The following is a 23,314-nucleotide window of genomic DNA, read 5'->3' on the forward strand; positions in this document are numbered from 1 at the left end:
TACTACCTTTTGAGTGTTATATGATGACCCAGTTGGCTACTTGTGCACATAGAAAAATGATTAATGAATAAACCAGGGTATATGCAGATACACAATATTGTACACTACAATACAGTAGTATACTTAAATGATGATAAATACACAACTGTACTATACTAATTTGCTAAGCTGATCAGCTGTTTGCCCTTTGTAAATAAATGACTCATGGTGTTCAGTGTGGGATTTTTTTCTTCAGGAAAGCTGATTCTCTTAGGATATTTTATCAACCTGGTACCAAATGAACCAAAATTATATGAGAATTGTGGTGAAATTGCATAAAGAAGTGTTAAAGGAATCTTGGGGGAGAAATGGGAAGGGAGCCACCCACCCATGCTCCCCCCTTCCTTCTGCCAGCTGTTCCCAGATAAACACTCGTCTTCCACATACAGTACAATAAACTCCTACACTTATTTGTTCTTATTTTTATCTTTATAGTACTGTACAGTATACAGTTTTCTCTTAATTCATAAGAAAAATTCAGTGGTTACTTACATATAACACTTTACAGTAAATAATAATCATCTCGGTGACAACAGTTGTGACAACCAGACTTAGACTAAGTTCTGATTTTCAGCCCAGAGAGTTTATTTCATATTTTTTTTATTATTGGTAATGTAATATTCTTTTGATAACCTTGTTATACACTTAAAGACCTTAGTTGTTGAAGTGCAGTAATAACAGAACTGATTTTCTTTAAACAGTTCAGATAAGCAGTGTCTCCCCATATATATTCTCTTTTTTCGGACTTACGCATTTTATGGACTGGGGTCTGCCCCAATTAAGTCCAGTTTATCAAGGTTCTAGAATGTTGTGAATATGGGTATGTAGTAATTTAACTTTATATAGTACAAGGTATATATTCTTTAAAGTTAGTGCTGAATGTTTAATTACAGTATTACAGAAATAAATTTTCATGCTATCTTTTATATTGTCTTTACAACCTTAGTGCATAATTACTAGATGGCTTGAATAGGGAACTAAGCCTGAAGTGAAATTGGAAAATATATTATCACAACTCATGTTGAATGAGAAAAAGTAAACTTCAACACTGCATGTGGGTTTTACTAGAATTTTAGAATTTATAGATCTACTTTACTCCTTTATTTATAAATTTTTCTATATACCTGTACAGTAGATTCGCAACTTACGCGAGGTTACGTTCCTGGGACCTCGCGTAAAGCCAAAAAATGCGTAAATTCAGGATGGGATGGAGAAAGGAAACTCACAATGTGCTCACTGTATACATATTGTATTGGATGTACAATGCAGCTTGCTGCTGGATAGGTAGCATGGTAATAAGCGTTGAGTAGAGAGAGCTGGTTGGTGAGGGTGCCCAGAGGAGCATGTGGCTTGAGGGACTCCAAGGTGGCGAGGGTGCGGGAGCCGCCAGGCTGGTGCGGAGGAGGAGGTGTTGCTTGCTGGTGGCACTGGGTAGAAAGAAAGAGAGAGTGGTCACAGCGGTGTCAGGCCTTATAAGGCGGGGGTAGATAGTTGACCCCCGCTCCGTGAGCGGTGCTGGAGGCGTAGGCTGGGGAATTTGAAAAGGTTCGATGCTTGTAGGGGAGGAATCCACTGCAATGTGACAGTTAGCGCCGAAGGTCTTGTGCGTATTTATTTATCTGTCCTTTAGAACAGTGATTCTCAAACTGGGGTCCGCGAAAAGTTTTTGAGAAATAGTGAGTTTAACATTTGTGAGAGATTTGGCGATTTCAATTCGCAGGATATTTTAGATTTGGGTTAAAATGAACAAATGCTTTGAACTATGATTTATTCTTTGATTACTGACAATATTTGCATGCGTCATGGTATAAGGGGTCCTTGGTTGAAAAAAAGTTTGAGAACCCCTGCTTTAGAGTGACTAAGTTTTACTCTAATAAAATGTCACTAACTGACCTGGGAGAATATAATTTACATTGCTAGGATTCTTGAGATAGTGATTAATTTGAATATAAACATACTATACAGTACAGTAATACCCCGCTTAACGCGGTTTCGCTTAGCGCGTTTTACCGTATACGCGGTGCCTCGCCAGAGCCGAACTTTCACTTAACGCGGGTTTTTTCCACGTATACGCGGTGAGTGTCCGGCTCGAGACGCTATTTTTAGATTTGCCCCACCCGCCTGCCTGCCTGCTCTCGCCTCTCCCTCCTCCTCCCTCCCTCCCGCCTCCCTCCGCCTGGGCAAGCCGCGCTGTAAGGTTGCGCAGTGTGTGTCTTCTACTAACTTAAGTGTTACACCTAACTTTTAATTTTCCTAACCTAACCTTTATTTTTCCTAACCTAACCTCTTCTATATTACTTGTTTGTTCATACCATCATAAAGTTAAGATAAAATTTTTACTACAACATAGTTATGTGTCGTCAAAAAGTGGAGTTTGGGGGTCGGGCCAGTTTCTATTGGAATTAATCCCATATGTTCTGTTGTTCACTTCGCGCGGTTTTCACTTAACACGGTACCCTGTGGGTTTTATTGACCGCGTTAAGCGGGGTACTACTGTAGTTTGCACTAGACATAAAAATTTTAGTAATTATTTAGTAGATTATTTTGAGTACATGTACAGGACAGCTTTGCCCTTAGGACAGTGTGTGCATGTAAATGAGAAAAAATAAATTAAGAAATTACGCATATTGAGTCAAAAATATTAGTTGAAAAACTTTATGTAGACAGATCTGTGTTGTTGTTTTGAAATAATTCATCCCCTTCCAACGTTACCGTGGGGAGCATCATCAAGGTCAGATAACGATGCAGGGGAGGATGTGGGCAGCTCAAGGTCACTGCGAGACGTTGAGGGCATTGACTGATCTGAGGTTTTATTAAAGAACATGGTGATGGGAAGCTGTCATTGTTGTTTCATAAACTGCTGGAACTTATTCTTATACTGTGCCATAAGACTTGTAAGGCCTCGTGAGAAGTTGATGCTGCGCTTCATAGAGGGGTCATACTCAGACACTAAGTTTTTCAAGTGCTCGGCCACCTGAAACACTTCACTAAACTTGTGTATATCCCAACATGCTGGCTCTTCTCGTTCTTCATCAATGTCGCCACTGTCGTCTTCGTCTGCTCTCACTGTATTTTCTCCAACTCACCAACAGTCAGAGTTCCCTGTGCCCTTCAATTAATTCCTCGATTTCCTGCTTGACCATGTCTTCAAACCCATCACTGCCTACAGCCCTGGCCACCGTCATGATGTGCTTTACTTCAGAGTCGATCGTCGGGAATCCTTTAAAGTCACGCACACAGTCACTCCACAGTGCCTGCCAACACCAATTAACCGACTCTGGTTTCAGTGCATCCATGGCCTCCTTCACAAAAGTGATGCAATTGGCAATGTTGAAATCCTTCCAGCATGCCATAACACTGTTGTTAGTGCCGTCCTCCATGGCGTTGCGAATGCAGACGAAGGTGAGGCGAGTGTACGCTGCCTTAAAGCACCGAATCACACACTGGTCGAGAGGCTGGAGGGTGGAGGTGGTGTTGGGTGGAAGGAGCACTACCTCGACGTCATCTGTGCGAATTTATGGCATCCGGGTGGCCTGGTGCGTTGTCAACAACCAGCAACACCTTAAAAGGCAGTCCCAGCTTCTCTAGGTAGCTCTTTACCTCGGGGATAAAAAATTTGTGGAACCACTCAAGGAAAAGCATTGCTGTCACCCAGGTTTTCTTGTTTGACTGCCAGTAGACAGAGAGGGAATTCTTATTATGTCCCTTTAGAGCACGAGGGTTGGCAGACCTATGAATCATTCCTGGCTTTATCATATGCCCTGCTGCGTTGCCACACAGCAGGACGGTTACGCGGTCCTTCGCAGCCTTGAACCCGGGGGCCTACTTCTCAGACTTGGAAATGTAGGTTCTGGTTGACATTTTCTTCCAAAACAAACCTGTTTCGTCAGCGTTGAAGACCTGCTCTGGAAGATATCCATTTTCCTCAATCAATTTACTGAATTCTTCTGGGAACACCCGTGCAGCTGCCTCATCCGCCGATGCCAATTCGCTAGTGAGTTATATTTTTCAGGTTGAAACGCTTCCTAAAACTGTTGAGCCAACCTGCACTGGCTTTCCAGAGCTGGTGGATGCTTTACCCTCAGGAACCTCAGATTTAAACGGGTCATAAACACTCGGTGCCTTTTCCCTGAGCATGTTGCCATCGTTGGGGGACATGTTTCTGGTTCATATCCTCCACCCAGATGTTTAATGCCTTCTCCACCTTCACTAGAGTTACATCTCTAGTCACTTTAGCAGTAAATGAGGCACTTTTAGACACGGTTTCACGAATTTCCTTCTCCCGAATCGTAATGGACCTCATGCTTGATTCGTTGCATCCGTACCTCCGTGCATGCCACAGCAGCGACCGACATCCCACCTTTTATTAAGTCTAAAACGGCCATGTTTTCTTCAAAGGTCATCACAGAGCGTTGTTTCTTTGCTGGAGGACCAGAAGCAGAGGTTGGCTTGCGTTGGGCATTGTGAACGAGTATGAGAGGTTTAAGCGCACTAAATTGACACACACGAGAGGCAGGTGTTACTCCGACAATACCCACGCGGCAACTGAAGACGGGGAGGTGGGATGGTGAGAGTGGAGCTTTGGCGGGCTTATGACCCATTCTGAAATTTTTGAGTTTGAAATTGGAAATTGTAACTTAACCCCCGGGGTAATCCGCATTTACTGTAGTTGAAACCGCTTAAGAAAAATACTTGTAAGTTGTGAGTCTACTATTTACACAAGCAATTTTCACAATTTATAAAACCCGACAAGTATTAAATTCATATGGCCTGGCAGAAAAGTGCTCTGGTTCAGCATATGCCAACATTCCCAAGTGTTGCTGCCGAGCAATCTGTAGCATAATGTTGTTTAGTAGCTGGTGAAAATATGACATATTTTATTTAATAGCTTATATTTTATTATCTCATCATCTCCATTATAATATCCAAAAGAAAATAATTTCGGGGAATATCTTGGGAAAAATGCACCGAGTATCTCAAGAGTGTGAGGGTTGCATTCCAAAAAATATTTACATAAACTGAAATTGCACAAAATGAACAACCACTGTATGGGCATTTAAATGTAAAAAATAGCAATAAATTCCACAGCATATGGTCTACTACAGGTATTCCCTGAAAACCAACACCTCATTAACCACTGATTACATAGTAGGGAACTACCCCATAAGTTTCATTTGATACCCTGGAGAAACACGATTGGGAGAGGAGTGGCAGAGCTGTTTTGAATTTGGCAGGCAGTGGCATTGCACATATTCTTGCCATGAGAGGGCTCTGCGTGCTGTCTCCGACTCATTCCTGCCTATCTGCACTAGTTTACACTTACCAGTCTTTGTGGTTTTTTCATTATTTCCAATTTTGTGTGTTATGCAATTATGCCTAAATGTCCCAGTGATAGTTCCTCTTGTGCTAGCTTAATGTGATGAGAAAAGGAGTAATAAGAGTGGTGATGGATGAGTAGTGATTGATAGAGACTTGAACTTGCCACCCTAAACCGTCTCTACCATCCTCAACACATGAAAATAACAGTCTCAAAATATGCTTTACATTCCTTATTTAGTGATTTTTGTATTTGCTTTATATGTCTGCTTTATTTTCTTGCTTGACAGTGTGCACAAGAGAGATATATCAAGGGTAGATTGAAGTTTTTGGGAGGTGGCCGGTCCCTAACACCATGAATTTTTTATATTCTTATGGGATTAATTGCTTCGATAACTGTTCATTCACACACCAACAACTTTTCATGGCCCCTATATGTGGCAGTTATTGGGGTATGCCTGTACCTCTTTCATTTCCCCATACAGTACTCTTAAATTGTCTGTACTCCCTTAATAATGTTGGGCAGTTGCCTGGTTTCTTCTAGTTCAATATACAGTGACCCCTCGTTTAACGAACACCTCGGTTAACGTAATTTCGATTAACGAACTGCCTTCCATAAGGATCTTCAATTCGGTTAACGAAAAAAAATTCGCTTAACGAACTTCTTACGAACCGACCTCAACATGTTTTCGCTTGCACTGACCGGGCAACCAGCTTTAGTATCAGTCCGCCAATACATTAATCGGTTCTAGGGCTTAAATTCCTTACTATTTTTGTAAATATCAAGAAGTTTATACTATTCAATAATTTTAAAAGTTTAATATTCTATTTTTTAGTCATTTTAACAATTATTGAACAAAATTGAAGGTAAAGTGACTAGTTTAATGCGCGGCATCCAGCCTCTTAACACAGCAAACAGGCGTCAGTCTCTCTCTGTTTTCACTGGAGGTAACATCTTGCTTGAGACTCTCTTCAACTAAACGCTTTTTTTCTGTGTTTCCAAGCAAATTATTGGTCATTTTGAAATATATTTTATATATTGACAATATATAATGCAGTGCAGCGTTGATTTAAAGAAAATAATCTTGAATTAAACCAGAGAGCTAAAATTTTATGGGTGAAATGGCACCATGGGGTGACTTCTCTTCCACCCCAATGCCTTCTCTTCTTCCTTCTCCTCCACCCCCATTCTAAATCCCATCATCATCATCATCATCCAGGAGCCTTCTACATACACACCTCAAAGTAAGTGAACTTTTCTACCATTTTTGTTGAATTTAGGAAATTTTCGGTGAGCTGGAACCAATTACCCAAAAACCCATTGAAACAATGGTTTCGGTTAACGAACGACCTTCTGGAACGGATTGAGTTCGTTAACCGAGGGGCCACTGTATAATCATTAGATCACTATTTCTTCTCCACTACATGTTTTCAATGTATGGAGTTTAATAACCATATTGTTGTACTATATTATAATATGTTTTCTTAAAATAAATTCACTCCCTTTTCTCATTATACAGAACAGATACTGAACACAAAAAAATAATTATTTGTACAGTATTTATACATTAGTTATCTTACAAACAATAATTGATGAGGGCAAATTAAAATTCAGTTTACAATTATATAACATTCATTTTAATTGTCAAAGTTTGCTGTAACTACTAACAGTGAGACTAGGACTTGTTGCCTTGAAGGTGATAAACCTACAATAAATATTCTTAAGTCACAAACAAAACACTGCTAACACAAGACATATACTGTACCACATACTGAACGACTATGAGTAACTTAAATGTAGTGCTGTACATAGTAGTAATTAGACAAATATCAGGCAGATACACTTTTAACAATAAAACTATTCAAACAGTTATCGTATATACTCGTGTATAAACTGATCTTGTATATCCAAATCCGGGTGAATTTTTTAAAACAAACATGGAATAAATGCTAAATAGATACCAGGAATGTACCATTTTTGTCTATAAATAAAAAACTAACAGCGCTGATGGTTTACATTAAAATAAATCTGCAAAAGGAATTTACTAAACAAAAGCAATTCCAGTACAGTATGACTAAAATAAGAGCTACTTTCAATTGTGCTTAAATATGTAGGACTGATAAAATTACCAAATAATTATTTATGCCCAACACTAAAATCAACAAACCTACATCTGTAGGAAACAAGTGAAGACAGTAGTTGTTCATATTTTTATTTTGTGTTTCTCAATAATTTCAAAAGTTTAGTCATCAAACCTGATTTTTTTATTTAAAAAAATAATAAAACCAATTATTCCAAGTTAACAAACCTGTTGGTCCACACAAAGTTTTCTAGGAATAAATTACTGACTCTTCATAGAAGTAAGTTTGCGGCTTCTTGCTCTGTTCTCAGTACGTGCGTGCGTGTATTCAAACCACAAAATGTTAGGGATCAGAGACGTATCACGAATCATAAGCCGTTCACACACACTCCTGAAATTTCAAAGGTGTTGGTAAATTCAGCAAATAACTATTGATTTAAGTTAAACATTTATAGGACTACTGGTTGTGTTCTCCAAATAAATTTTTAGCAAGCTAAATTAGCATTGTCAACATACTAGATGCCCCACTGCCAAAGAAAGCAGTAGTCAATAATATATATATATATATATATATATATATATATATATATATATATATATATATATATATATATATATATATATATATATATATATATATATATATATATATATATATATATATATATATATATATAAAAACACTTCGTGTTTGAAACACCTATCTTAACCATGTTCATTTTGAATTATAATCAGCTAAACCCGATTTACAGTTTCATACATAAGCACAAAATTTTCCCTCCTCCTCATCATCCTGCTTTAGTTTTCCTGGTTACAAATCCTTTTTTGAATCTTAGCAGTGGTGGTGGCAGTCTCTGTAGTTTTGTAAAACGTAAGATTTCTCTGACATAATATTTTAACTTATATCCCCATTTTGACTTCTTTTAAAAAAAATTTCTACCAGTAATACCAAATACTTGAGCTGTACAGTAGACTCACAACTTACGCATATTTTCTAATGCGGTTTCAACTACAAGCGGATTAAAATTAGGATACAATTTCCAATTTCAAGCTCAAAACTTTCAAAATGGGTCGCAAGCCCGCAGAACACACCACCCCGCCACTTCTGTCTGTCTCAGTTGCCATGTGTGTATCGTCAGAGTAACACCTGCCTCTCGTGTGTCAATTTAGCGCGCTTAAACCTCTCATACTCGTTCATAATGCCCAACGCAAAACCAACCTCTGCCTCTGATCCTCCAGCAAAGAAACAACGCTCTGTGATGACCTTTGAAGAAAAAGTGGCCGGTTTAGACTTAATAAAAGGTGGGATGACAGTCGCTGCTGTGGAACGCAGGGAGGTACGGATGCAACGAATCAAGAGTGAGGTCCATTAAGATTCGGGAAAAGGAAATTCGTGAAACAGTATCTAAAAGTGCCTCATTTACTGCTAAAGTGACTAGAGATGTAACTCTAGTGAAGGTGGAGAAGGCATTAAACATCTGGGTGGAGGATATGAACCAGAAACATGTCCCCCAACGATGGCAACATGCTCAGGGAAAAGGCACCGAGTGTTTATGACCCGTTTAAATCTGAGGTTCCTGAGGGTAAAGCATCCACCAGCTCTGGAAAGCCAGTGCAGGTTGGCTCAACAGTTTTAGGAAGCGTTTCAACCTGAAAAATATTACTCACTAGCGAATTGGCATCGGCGGATGAGGCAGCTGCACGGGTGTTCCCAGAAGAATTCAGTAAATTGATTGAGGAAAATGGATATCTTCCAGAGCAGGTCTTCAACACTGACGAAACAGGTTTGTTTTGAAGAAAATGTCAACCAGAACCTACATTTCCAAGTCTGAGAAGTAGGCCCCCGGGTTCAAGGCTGCGAAGGACCGTGTAACCGTCCTGCTATGTGGCAACGCAGCAGGGCACATGATAAAGCTAGGAATGATTCATAGGTCTGCCAACCCTCGTGCTCTAAAGGGACATAATAAGAATTTCCTCTCTGTCTACTGGCAGTCAAACAAGAAAGCCTGGGTGACAGCAATGCTTTTCCTTGAGTGGTTCCACAAGTGTTTTATCCCCGAGGTAAAGAGCTACCTAGAGAAGCTGGGACTGCCTTTCAAGGTGTTGCTGGTTGTTGACAACGCACCAGGCCACCCGGATGCCATAAATTCGCACAGATGACGTCGAGGTAGTGCTCCTTCCACCCAACACCACCTCCACCCTCCAGCCTCTCGACCAGTGTGTGATTCGGTGCTTTAAGGCAGCGTACACTCGCCTCACCTTCATCTGCATTCGCAACGCCATGGAGGACGGCACTAACAACAGTGTTATGGCATGCTGGAAGGATTTCAACATTGCCAATTGCATCACTTTTGTGAAGGAGGCCATGGATGCACTGAAACCAGAGTCGGTTAATTAGTGTTGGCAGGCACTGTGGAGTGACTGTGTGCTTGACTTCAAAGGATTCCCGACGATCGACTCTGAAGTAAAGCACATCATGACGGTGTCCAGGGCTGTAGGCAGTGATGGGTTTGAAGACATGGTCGAGCAGGAAATCGAGGAATTAATTGAAGGGCACAGGGAACTCTGACTGTTGGTGAGTTGGAGGAAATACAGTGAGAGCAGACGAAGACGACAGTGGCGACATTGATGAAGAACGAGAAGAGCCAGCATGTTGGGATATACACAGGTTTAGTGAAGTGTTTCAGGTGGCCAAGCACTTGAAAAACTTAGTGTCCGAGTATGACCCCTCTATGAAGCGCAGCATCAACTTCTGACGAGGTCTTACACGTCTTATGGCACAGTATAAGAATATGTTCCAGCAGTTTAAGAAACAACAATGACAGCTTCCTATCACCATGTTCTTTAATAAAACCTCAGCAGAACAGTCAATGCCCTCAAAGTCTCGCAATGACCGTGAGCTGCCCACATCCTCCCCTGCATCGTTATCTGAGCTAGACTGACAGACCCCCCCCCCCTGTGACGTAGGAAGGGGATGAATAATTTCAAAACAACAGAGGTCTGTCTACATACAGATAATGTCTGTTATATTAATGCTGTTATGCAGTTGTTACAGATGTTGATATTAAATTACAGTCGTGATTTATGAGTTCTAGTGTATATGTATGCATATATAATGATTTAAGGGCGATTTAGGGTATTTTTAGGAGCGTTTCCAACTTTACATGTCTTTTGGCTTTACGCTGGGTCCCAGGAAGGTAATCCCCACGTAAGTTGCGAGTCTACTGTATCTACCCCTCTCCTATTGTCTTTGCTACCCAGTCATCACATTCTCACTGATATCATACAAAATATTCAAAAATATTCAACCAAATCCCATGGCAAAATTCATAATGCTGGGTGATTTCAACTTCAACACAATATGTTTGATGCATTCTTCTCACACTGACCAGGTTGGTGTGGAGGATGTAACCTTTGACACCTCCCTTAATCTTAAACAATAGGTCAACACTCACAAAACCCCTCAAACGGGTATTGATGGACATCATCTCAATCTTTATTTAACCCTTCATGGAATGGGTGGGGGCCACCTGATCCTAAGGGTCCAGAATTAACACTACGACTCCTGTTGTCTCTGTGGGGTTGTCAAAATCCTTCGCCTTTTCCTCAAAGCCCAAACTTTTCCTTCTTCTTGGAAGCACGCCTTGGTTCGGCCCATCCCAAAGAAGGGTGACCATTCTAATTCCTCTATCGCCCCATTGCCCTAACTTCTTCCTTCTCTAAGATTTTCGAAACTATCTTGAACTCTCATTTTCTCCGTCACCTTGAAGGCCATTCTCTTTTGTCGGATCACCAGTATGGCTTTCACCAGGCAGGAACTACTGGTGATCTGCTCTCCTACTGCACCAATTTTTGGTTCTCCTCTCTTAGGGTTTATGGGGAAATTTTCATCGTGGCCCTCGACATTTCCAAACCATTTGACAGGGTATGGAACAAGTCTTTGCTTTCTAAGCTTACCTCTTATGGTTTCTCTCCCCTACTTTCTCTAATTTCTAGCTTCCTTGAGAACCGATCCATGGCAGTTGTCGTCGAGGGATCTCTCTCACTTTCTCTACCAATAGTGGTGTTCCACAGAGTTCTGTTCTTTCACCTACTCTCTTCCTTCTTTTTATCAATGATTTACTTCACAGTACGACTAATTCTGTCCATTCTTATGCTGATGATTCTACTCTTCACTCTTCTTCACATTTTCCTTTCCTCCTAACTCTCAAACTAGATCTGTTTCTAGAGCTGATATCATTACATGTATCACTGCGGATCTGTGCAGCAACTCCGAATGGGGAGGTAGAAACTTGGTTAAATTCAATAGTAATAAAACTCAGTATTTACCAATAACACTTTCCAAATTAGATAAACTCCCACCAATCACATTTCAGGATGAAATCATTCTGCCAAATTCTAAAATAGATATGCTAGGCCTCACCATTTCCTCTAAAATGTCATGGAAGCCAAACATCCTCAACATTGCTAAAGCTGCCTCCTGAAAGCTGGGAATGCTGTACAGATGCCGTAGCTACTTCACTTCTGAGCAGTTGCTTCAAGTATATAAAGGATTCATTCGTCCTAACTTGGAGTACTGCTTTATTATCTGGGGTGGTTGTTCTTCTGTCCAACTGTTAGATAGGGTGGAATCAAAGGCATTTTGTCTTATTAATTCTCCTCCTTTAGTTGATAATCTTTCTTCCCTTTTTCTTTGCCGCAATGTTGCTTCACTCTCTCTCTTTTACGGGTACTTTAACGGGCAATGTTCGGTGGATTTGGCATCCAGTGTACCACCGGCAAGGACGTGACCTTGTAACACTCATCTTGCCCCGTTGCCCAACGTTATAGTACATCCTTCTTTCCTCACACACACAGCCAATTGTGGAATGATCTGCCTTCCACTGTGTTTCCATATTCATACAAGCTGTCTCGCTTTAAAACGCTGGTTTTCCGTTATCTTCGTGGTGTAGATTAACATACCCCGTTTCTTTTCAGTTCTTTTTACTCTTATTTTTTTTGCCCCCCAGGCCCCGTTGTGGGTCGATGACCTGTGTCTGGGTGGGTTTGGTTATTCCCCGTAAAAAAAAAAGTGAAAAGGTTATACTGTTTAGAATTGGTATGGCAGCAAACTTCACTGGGGTGTGCAATGCATGGATCTCACTTGGTCTTCCGTATCACTAATTTGCTTTAATTTTTATCTTGTTCAATTGCTTACTCTTGATAGAAATCACATATCTTTGTATTTTGTAATACTGTATGTCTAATAATTATTATTACTGTACTGTGCATGATACAGTAAACCAGAAACTTTATACCCCAAGAACTTTTTTCTTAGCTGTTTTGAACACAGAGGTTGTTTTATTTAATTTGAATGTTAGAAAAAGGTTGTGAATTTGTTTCATAATTTTAAGTGTCATTAAATAAATAAATTCACCAAAAAGGACACCAGATGGATTGGATCTACATGGGGTGTCCTGGGAAACATTAATTTATAATTTAGTACATATAACAGACATCCACCATAAAAGTTTGGGGTTCATAAGGACCTCACTTGGTCTTTGGCGTTAGTAAACCACACCAAGTCCATGAAGGGTTAACCAACTATCCCCATTCTTATTCCTCTCCTCTTAGCTCTTCCATCCACTGTCTTAATTTTAACTCTGTGATCAACTCTCTTTAAAAGCACACAAAAATAATAAGTTAAAATTGCACAACTGACATTACAATTAGATAAAGTGAAATAGACTGGGATTGCTATTTCTTTTTTTCATAGTCATCTTTCTCTTCTGCTGCCCTTGTTATACTGTTGAACACTTGAACACACACTGATACCATAGAGGATGGTGGAATCCATACTAAATAACACATTCAAAGCACATCTCCTCTCCTCATCTTGGTTCAAGTGTTCCTGTGCCCCTATTGTAACTACCACTGTATACAAATCCAATCCATCTGTACACATTCAACAATTACAAATATGCTATAGATCATGTTAAAGTTATTATGTTATGAATATTAAACTTTCTGAATAATAACCATCCAAATTGTTGAACAATCCACACAACAGCAAACTATTCTGTCAGATTTTTAATGCATTCAGTTGCACCTTCAGCATCCATTCCTCCTCTCAACTCACCCGGTGGTATAGTGATCTCATATTCTCAGGAAAATCTATTTTTCTCAGACTTTTGCCTCTAACTCTACTGTCCAGGAAGATGAGAGGGAGATTCCCTATCTGGATTTGGGTGTGCCTGAAATTTAGACCCTTAAAATTAAAACAAATGATGTCAAAATACACATGAATGTCCTACTCAAAAACAAAATGCACAGTTCTGGACAGATTATTTTTGGTCTATCATTCAATCAATTCAAGGGTTTCTCAGATTTCTTTCTCAGTATCAACTCTTCTTTTAATACAAATTAATGATTTATTTCAATGACAGAGAATGTAATTCATTATTATGTAGATAATTCAGCTCTCCACAGACTTTTTACTTGACCCCCCAGCCTCAACAAGAAAATTTTTTTAATGCTAGGCAAGACATCCTCATCACTACAGGAAGACCTGCCTGCATGGCTGAGTACAGTGAACATAAATAGTTTACTTCAGTGCTACTTAATGTATGGCTAATCTTGAAATTCCTTTTTCTGAGGTAGCCCAAAACCATACACTACTCTTAATTTAGGACAAATTATTTGAGGTATATTTGTCTTCAGATAAGGTGACAGGTGCAGCCACTGACCCCCTTCTCTCTTTGAAAGGGAGGAAAGATCTGTAGGTCTGATTAGAGACAGTGACTACCCAATCAGCAACCCCTAGTGCTATGGTGGCTGCCCAACATTCTATGAATCCACTGAATCCAGATTCACTTTACCATTTCACTTCAGTTCCAAGTGTCTGAACACAAATCCAAGCATGTGTGAGACAGTATTGAAGCCATCTGGTTCTGCCAGAAAAGGGATTTCAGGATCAATAATTTCCATTTCTAGCCAACTGCCCTTGTAATCTCGAAGCAGCCTAAACAATGGGGAGGAGGAAGTGCTACAAAAGTTCCAGGATAAAATAGTAATAACATCCTCCTCAAGAGGTGACCTATATTTTCTTTTCAAGAGATGGAAACATGATGACCCTCGTCAACGGAAGAGGTTGACTAAAACTCTGGGTGTTAGCCTTTGATAAAGGATGAAAATAAGATTTAGCAGCTCAATTAATATTTGTTGCACTGTAGGTTAGTGTCTCCATTACAGTTTCGAATTTTCGAATGTAACAGAAATAACTATAATTCAGTCCTTACCTGTAACACAAACATGATAATTATCTCATATTTTGCCTGCCCATAAGATTTGTAGATCTGCAAACTGAAACTATGTAGAGACCTTATTATACATAATTATTATCATATACACAAGTCTAAATCAAGTTTATATCTCAAATGTGGGAGAATGATGATCAAGAATAAGGCAAGTGTGGTTAGGGGAATATAAATGAATAAAAACAAAATGAATGCTTAGCTTTAATTCCATGAAATTAACCCTCCCACGCGTGATGACACGATTTGCGTCATATTTATGATAAGACCAACTTCACGGTGACACCTCTGTCTCTGACAGTCCTGTAGGTCAGGTACATACTATAGTGACTGGCTTTTTCTCTGTTGTTTCACGATTTATTCTTATTAATTTACCACCATGAATACAGACCAACCAAAATAGTAACAGGAGTGATGCTGACAGCAACAGACAATTGATTGAACATTTTGAAAAGGGAGTGTCTGTTGAGAAGGGCAGCAGTGAGCAGCTGAAATATACAGGGCTTCTCTTTTGAATTTGTTTCCTCCTATTGTAAGTTTGTGTTTAATATATAAATAAGGATAAAGGCAACGCTTTGCACAGCCTGTACTTGTCCACCACAAGTGACAATCACTAAGGTAGACATGAACAAGTCCTGTTTGATCCTGTTAACTCAGGATCTGCTTGTGTGACAAACTTTATTGCAGTATATAAAATATTTAACAAAGAATAATGAATTAATGATACTATTCTGTAAAGAAAGAGAGAGAAGAGGAGGAGGATTAATATCTGGTGGGTTCGTATTGAAAATAGTAATTTATGAAATATATTAACCCTTTTGCGCATGATGACGTGATTTGCATCATATTCATGATAAGACCAACTTCACGGTGACACAAATTGAGTCACCAAACTTTAAAAAATTCGCCCAAAATTAAGTTTTCAACAGAATTGCGTCAAATTTTGAAGCGTCATAGTAGCAAGTAAGTTCTAATAAATAAACTAATTGACAACTCTCACACTGTAAGTGTGAGCCGTGTCCATTTAAATTTCCATAACTTCATGCAGGCTGCCTCAACTCCTGAATTACAGTGCTTACCCTACTCCCTGAGGTAATTTCTTTTTAGTGTTAGATAAGTGAAGTGATGGTTGTGTAATGTCACCCCACCACATGCCTCCCACAGTCACCAAGCACCTTCCATCTCCCACACTCCACTTTATCAGCTACACTACATTTGAATCCCTCTCCTTCTCGACACCTCACCCTCATCCACACTCACTCCACACACACAATCATTCACTCTCACTCTTACAGTTTACTCGGGCTCATTCACCCACTTCCTCTCGCAACAACTTCCTGAGGTCTTGCACCTTGCTGAAGGATGAGTAAAGAATGATCTTATTTTATATCAGTAAAGAATTAATTTATTTTATAATATATTTTCTGTTATTTTATATTGCATTTTATTATTAGATATTGTATTACAGTATGCCCGGAGGATTTTTATTTCACGGTCCTCTATTATTCGCGGATGACACCCTGGATGTACACAAGAATATCTGTGGGTAGTTTTAAAGTTGCCAGCATTTTTGCGGCTGGGACAAGGAGCCATTCGTTCTAGAGACAGTAATTTCCTTTACATGTACAGTGGTCCCTCGGTTAACAAACACAATTCGTTCCACAAAGTCGTTCGTTAACTGAACTAATTATTTCAATGGGATATTGAGTAATTGGTTCCAGTTCACAGAAAAGTACATACAAAGTACAGTAGTACCCCGATTTACGCGGTCAATTGAACCCACAGGGTACCGCGGAAAGTGAAATCCACGTAAATGGAACAACAGAACATATGGGATTAATTCCAATAGAGACTGGCCCGACCCCCAAACTCCACTTTTTCCGACACAATACCTATGTTGTAGTAAAAATAACATCTAAATTTTATGATGGTATGCTCACACAATTAATATTTAAGAGAAATACAGTCGCCAGGTTAATGTCCATTCAAATAATAGACTCAAATCCCCCCCCCCCTCTTCCCAGCTCACTGGCCCCTACCTCTCTGAGAAATGATTGGGTGAAACACTAGATTTTAACGTTTAGTAATAAATAATACCTCAGACTAAAGTTAGGATAATATAATTGACATTTCTGGATTCCTTGCAGGTCAGGGAATATTTTGAATGTAAACTTCATATATTTTGCACAAAAGATAAAATACTTGCTTTGTGTAAACCAAATTATTACATTAGATCTAAAATTTGTATGTCTAATGCAAAATCCATGATGTTTATATTCAAAATGATCATCATATTGTAAGAATTCCAGCAATGTAAATTATATTCTGGTCCAGTAATTTGTATGAATTTTATGAGCTAAAACAAATATCTTCAGTTAATAAAAAAAAAAATATTCTTCACGACACTATCTGTCAATCAAAGTACCCCAACTTGCCTCCCCCCTCTTCCAACCGCGCCAGATGGTCGGTCGGTCCCAACCCTCCCCCCACCCCCCACCTTCCCTCCCTACCAGAGAAATGTTGGGTGAAAAAACTAATTTTAACTTTTAGTAACAAATAATACCTCAGACTAAAGTTAGGATAATATAATTGACATTGCTGGATTCCTTGTAAGACCAGGAACATTTTGAATATAAATGTCATATATTTTGCACAAAAGATAACATATTTACTCAGAGTAAACATTAGATCTAAAATTTGTATGTCTAATGCAAAATCTATGATGTTTATATTCAAAATGATCATCAAATTGTAAGAATTCCAGCAATGTAAATTATATTCTGGCCGGGTAATTTGTATGAATTTTATGAGCTAAAAAAAAAAAAATTATACTTCACGCGTATATGGGTAGATGAACCGCGGAAAGTGAAAGTTCGGTTCTGGCGAGGCACCGCGTATATGAGAAATCGCGTAAAGTGAAACCGCGTAAAGCGGGGTAATACTGTGTATATATATATATATATATATATATATATATATATATATATATATATATATATATATATATATATATATATATATATATATATATATATATATATATATATATATATATATATATATATATATATACACACACAGTCATCCCTTGGTTATAGCGCACTTGGTTATCGTGATTTTCGTTATCACGCCTCCATCAAAATCTGCACACCAGTTATAGGCATTTTTCAGGTCGAGAATTTGGTCATCACGCATTTGCCTCCAGGTGTAATTTTAACCCCTTGGTTCACCTACATCTATTGAGAATAAAATCTTTCACCTACAAATTGACAATAACACATTTCCTGTAATCAGACATATCTAGTTGCCTCAACAATTGCAACCCCAGTTGCAATTTCAAATTCTGTGTCATTACTAAGGAATAACGAAGTCTCTGGTGCACTCTAAGATTAAGAGAGAAAACGGAGAACTCAGGCATCCTGAAGCAAGAGAAAATGGACTCTTATGACAGGGGACACAAGCACTCACACGTGTCACTCACACTGACAGACTTGACAAGTTTTACCAACCATTAGTTGTGTACGTTATCTAGTGAATTTAGTCAATATTGTACAGTACAAGTACACTGCATTAGAGTGGTCCCTCGGTTAACAATGGACCTAAGTGCAAACCTGTACTGTACATGTACTAAATGATTACGGTACTAAAATTGTTATGTCTATTGCAAATATAGATTGTTTATACAGGTATTTAAATAAATCACTATCTTACAAGAATCCCAGCAATGTAAGTTATATTCACTCAGGTCGTTTGGGTGGCAAATTATGAAAAGAGCTTAGTCACTCTTCAGTAATGATAAATAAACACGCAGGCCTTCAGTGCCAACTGTCAAATCATATCTCAAATAAATAAACAAACACCAGACACTTTGTCACCTCACCTCCCGCTCCTCCCTTCTTCCCACGCTCGCTGGCTACCTCCCTTCTTGCCTCTCTCCTTGTGTTCCCAGACAAAAGATTGGTGATAACTTTATGCTTTAAGGTGTTTATCTTATATAATATCTCAGACTAAAGTTAGGATAATATAATTTGCATTGCTGAAATCCTTGCAAGACAGAGATTAATTTGAATACAGTATTACCCCACCTAACGCGGTTTCACTTAGCGCGTTTTACCGTATATGCGGTGCCTCGCCAGAGCTGAACTTTCACTTAACGCGGGTTTTTTCCACATATACACGGTGAGTGTCCGGCTCGAGACCTATTTTTAGATTTGCCCCACCCGCCACCGCCACCCTGCCTGACTGCCTGTTTTAGCTCATAAAATTCATACAAATTACCCGGCCAGAATATAATTTACATTGCTGGAATTCTTACAATATGATGATCATTTTGAATATAAACATCATAGATTTTGCATTAGACATACAAATTTTAGATAAAATGTTTACTCTGAGTAAATATGTTATTTTTTGTGCAAAATATATGACATTTGTATTCAAAATATTCCTGGTCTTACAAGGAATCCAGCAATGTCAATTATATTATCCTAACTTTAGTTTGAGGTATTATTTATTACTAAAAAGTTAAATATTCTGGTTTTCCCACACATCTCCTTGGGACGGTTGGTGGGGGGTGGGGGGGAGGGAGGGACCGACCGACCATCTGTTACCCTGTGAAGAATATTTTTTTTTTTATTAACTGAAGATATTTGTTTTAGCTCATAAAATTCATACAAATTACCCGGTCAGAATATAATTTACATTGCTGGAATTCTTATAATTTGATGATCATTTTGAATATAAACATCATAGATTTTGCATTAGACATACAAATTTTAGATAAAATGTTTACTCTGAGTAAATATGTTATCTTTTGTGCAAAATATATGACATTTATATTCAAAATATTCCTGGTCTTACAAGGAATCCAGCAATGTCAATTATATTATCCTAACTTTAATCTGAGGTATTATTTAATACAAAATGTTAAAATTTAGTTTTTTCACCCAACATCTCTTGAAGGGAGGATTGGTGGGGGGTGGGGGGGAGGGTTGGGACTGACCCGCGGTTGGAAGAGGGGGGAGGCAAGGTGGGGTACTTTGATTGACAGATAGTGTCGTGAAGAATATTTTTTTTATTATTAACTGAAGATATTTGTTTTAGCTCATAAAATTCATACAAATTACCCGGCCAGAATATAATTTACATTGCTGGAATTCTTACAATTTGGTGATCATTTTGAATATAAACATCATAGATTTTGCATTAGACATACAAATTTTAGATAAAATGTTTACTCTGAGTAAATATGTTATCTTTTGTGCAAAATATATGACATTTATATTCAAAATATTCCTGGTCTTACAAGGAATCCAGCAATGTCAATTGTATTATCCTAACTTTAGTTTGAGGTATTATTTATTAAAATTTAGTGGTTTTCCCCCAAAAATTTCTCAGAGAGGGAAGAGCCAGCAGTGTAGTGTGAGAAGAGGGGGAGGGAGTTGAGTCCATTATTTGAATGGACATTAACTTGGCGACTGTATTTCTCTATTTCTCTTAAGTATTAATTGTGTGCATGTACCATCATAAAATTAAGATGTTATTTTTACTACAACATAGTTATGTGTCTTCAAAAAGTGGAGTTTGGGGGGTCGGGCCGGTTTCTATTGGAATTAATCCCATATGTTCTGTTGTTCACTTAACGCGGTTTTCACTTAACACGGTACCCTCTGGGTTTTATTGACCGCGTTAAGTGGGGTACAACTGTATAAACGTCATATATTTTGCTGAAGAGATAAAAATTGTAGCACATTAGTGTACAATACTGTAGTACATTTAATAAAAAGTTTTTCAACTGTATTTTTGGGTAGATTTACATAAATTTCTTCATTTATTTCATCCCTTTACATGCACACACCATACTAAAAGAAACGTAAAAGAAATAAATGACCTTAGTGCAAAGCTGGAGTGCACATGTACTAATTTGATTACAGTACTCAAATTGTTATGTCTAGTGCGAATTATAGGTTGTTTATATTTAAATTAATCAACATCTTACAAGAATCCCAGCAATGTAAATTATATTCACCCAGGTCATTTCACTGGCTTTTTATAAGAGAGAAGCTTAGTCACTTACGAACTGATAAATATACACGCGTTAGACCTGGCCCAACTGTCAAACCGCTCCCCTCCCCCCACGCCCCCTCGCTCGCTCCCTCCCTCCCTCCTCAAACTTGCTTATGTCACTGCTGATCCCAGTATCTAGATCGTTTATGTAGATTATGAACAAGAGTGGGCCTAGTACTGACCCCTGGGGAACCCCACTGGTTACACCGCCTCACTCAAATTTAACACCCTCTGCGTTCTATCGGTGAGCCAGGATTTTATCCAATTTAAAACTTTCCCCTCGATACCATGAGCCTTAATTTTTCTCAGAAGCCTCTGATGCGGTACTCTGTCAAATGCTTTGCTAAAGTCTAAGTAAATAACATCGTAATTTTCGTCATTATCTACTACCTCAAAGACTTTCCTAAAAAACGTCAGCAAATTCGTTAGACAAGAATTTCCCTTTGTAAACCCATGTTGAGAGTCGTAGATTAACTTGCTTTTCTCTAAATGCGATCGGATGCTATCTGCTATAATTGACTCAAGAAATTTCCCCACTACTGACGTCAAACTGATCGGCCGGTAATTTGACGCTGATGCTCTGTCTCCATTTTTGAATATGGGTACTACATTTGCCTGTTTCCACAAGTCTGGCACAACTCCAGTGTCTAATGATTTTGTAAAAAATTTACGAGGGGCCCGCTAATCTGTTCCCTACACTCTTTCAAGACTCGAGGGAAAATTTCATCCGGCCCTGGGGATTTTGTCTTCTTTAGTTTATTTATCCTCTTAAGAACATCCTCTTTTCTGATAGTGATAATCATTAATTTCTCTTCTTCCTTTCCCCTAAATATCAGTTCCACCTCTGGAATTTCCTCGCGAATTTCTTCTGTGAAAACTGATAAGAAGTAGCTGTTCAATGCCTTGCTTATTTCTTCACTGCCATTTATCACTTCTCCCCTCCCTGAATTTAAAGGCCCAACTTTGTCCTTGACCTTTGTTCTGTATACCTGGAAAAATCCCTAGGTGGTGTTATATGTAGTGATGATGGATGGTGTTATATGTAGTGATGATGGATAATGTTATATGTAGTGATGATGGATGGTGTTATATGTACTGATGATGGGTGGTGTTATATGTAGTGATGATCGATGGTGTTATATGTAGTGATGATGGATGATGTTATATGTAGTGATGATTAGACAATAAAATAATAACAGTTTAATGCAAAAAAAATATACTTTGCTGTACCGTTGTAGTGAAAAATATGATGGAACTTACATACACCGTTAATGAACTATTGATGGAAGAAGAAGTTTTGGGGACTGAACAGTGAGACAATGTGGAGCCTCCCGGAGGGCAGCGTCCTTCCGTCGCCTAGCGGATGAGCCGCCCTGAGCGAACAGCGGACAGTCGGTCACAGGAAACAGATCAGGAAAGGGAATCCCGTCTTAATACTAACAGAAAGCGAACAGCGGACAGTCGGTCACAGGAAACAGATCAGGAAAGGGAATCCCATCTTAATGCTGACAGATAGCAAACAGCAGAAAGGTCTTCTCTAGAAAATGATCAAGCGCATGAAATTCGTTTGAATGCTAATAGACAGAGAGTTGCGGGATCCAGAATTCTAAGAAAGAATGCACAGTGGCATTCACTTGAAAGAGCAGCATTTAACTATGACAATGAGATAGAATATGAAAAGTATCCCTCTGTTGTCACTGGCAACATGGATAAGAAATGTGAACACTGCGGTGCAAAGAAGTATAAAGGAGAATCTGCTGGACTGTGCTGCTCTCATGGGAAAGTACGACTGCCAAATTTGGGAAAACCACCACAACCATTGAAGACTCTCATGCTGGGAACAACACCAGAGTCAAAACACTTCTTGGAAAATATACTGAAGTACAATTCATGCTTCCAGATGATGTCCTTTGGAGCTACAAGAGTAGTTCATGAGCATGGATACATACCAACATTCAAAGTCCAGGGTCAAGTCTATCACAAAGCAGGATCCCTCTTACCACTGGAAGATGAGCAGGTAAAGTTCCTCCAAATCTACTTCATGGGAGATCATGAAAAGCAGACTACTATCAGGTGTGGCAATATTCAAGGTGTCAGACATGACATTGTCCTATCCATCCAAGAAATGCTGCATGAGCGCAACACGTATGTACAGTCATTAAAAAATGCCCTGGAAAACATGCCCTCTGATGAGTACAAAGTCAGGATCAAAGCAGACACGACCCCTAAGGGAGAACATGAAAGAAGATTCAATGCTCCTGTAGTTGATGAAGTAGCCATCCTGATTGTCGGTCAAGAGTTTGAGAAACGAGACATCATACTCAAAATGAGAGACGAATCACTCACAAGAAGAACATGATGCCACATGTACTGGAAGCTACAATACTGACAGGAAAAGCTAAAGGAGAGGAAGTTTTTATACCAAGGATACCTCTCATCACCACTGACCTGCCGTTTGAGTTCAAGCAACTTCAGTTCCCGGTTAAAGTGAGCTTTGCCATGACCATCTACAAAAGCCAG

General features: G+C 38.9%; 1 protein-coding gene across 4 annotated transcripts in view; it reads right to left on the reverse strand.

The window, feature by feature from the left end:
- Window positions 1-1,305: 1,305 nt before the first annotated feature.
- The window catches only part of LOC121858308 (dolichyldiphosphatase 1-like), a 62,410-nt gene continuing 40,401 nt past the window's right edge, over window positions 1,306-23,314 (reverse strand). For 2 of the 4 annotated variants that reach the window (XM_042354641.1, XM_042354638.1), the window contains one exon: window positions 6,971-7,827. In XM_042354641.1, coding sequence (XP_042210575.1) covers window positions 7,698-7,827 — 130 coding nt within the window. In that variant the 3' untranslated portion in view covers window positions 6,971-7,697. Of the gene's footprint in view, window positions 1,467-6,970; window positions 7,828-13,554; window positions 13,670-23,314 lie in introns of those variants that run through there. The other 2 variants (XM_042354639.1, XM_042354640.1) reach the window with 2 other exon arrangements.

The sequence above is a fragment of the Homarus americanus genome, unplaced genomic scaffold (assembly GCF_018991925.1).
Source record: "Homarus americanus isolate GMGI-L3 unplaced genomic scaffold, GMGI_Hamer_2.0 scaffold57980, whole genome shotgun sequence".
Classification (NCBI taxonomy): domain Eukaryota; kingdom Metazoa; phylum Arthropoda; class Malacostraca; order Decapoda; family Nephropidae; genus Homarus; species Homarus americanus.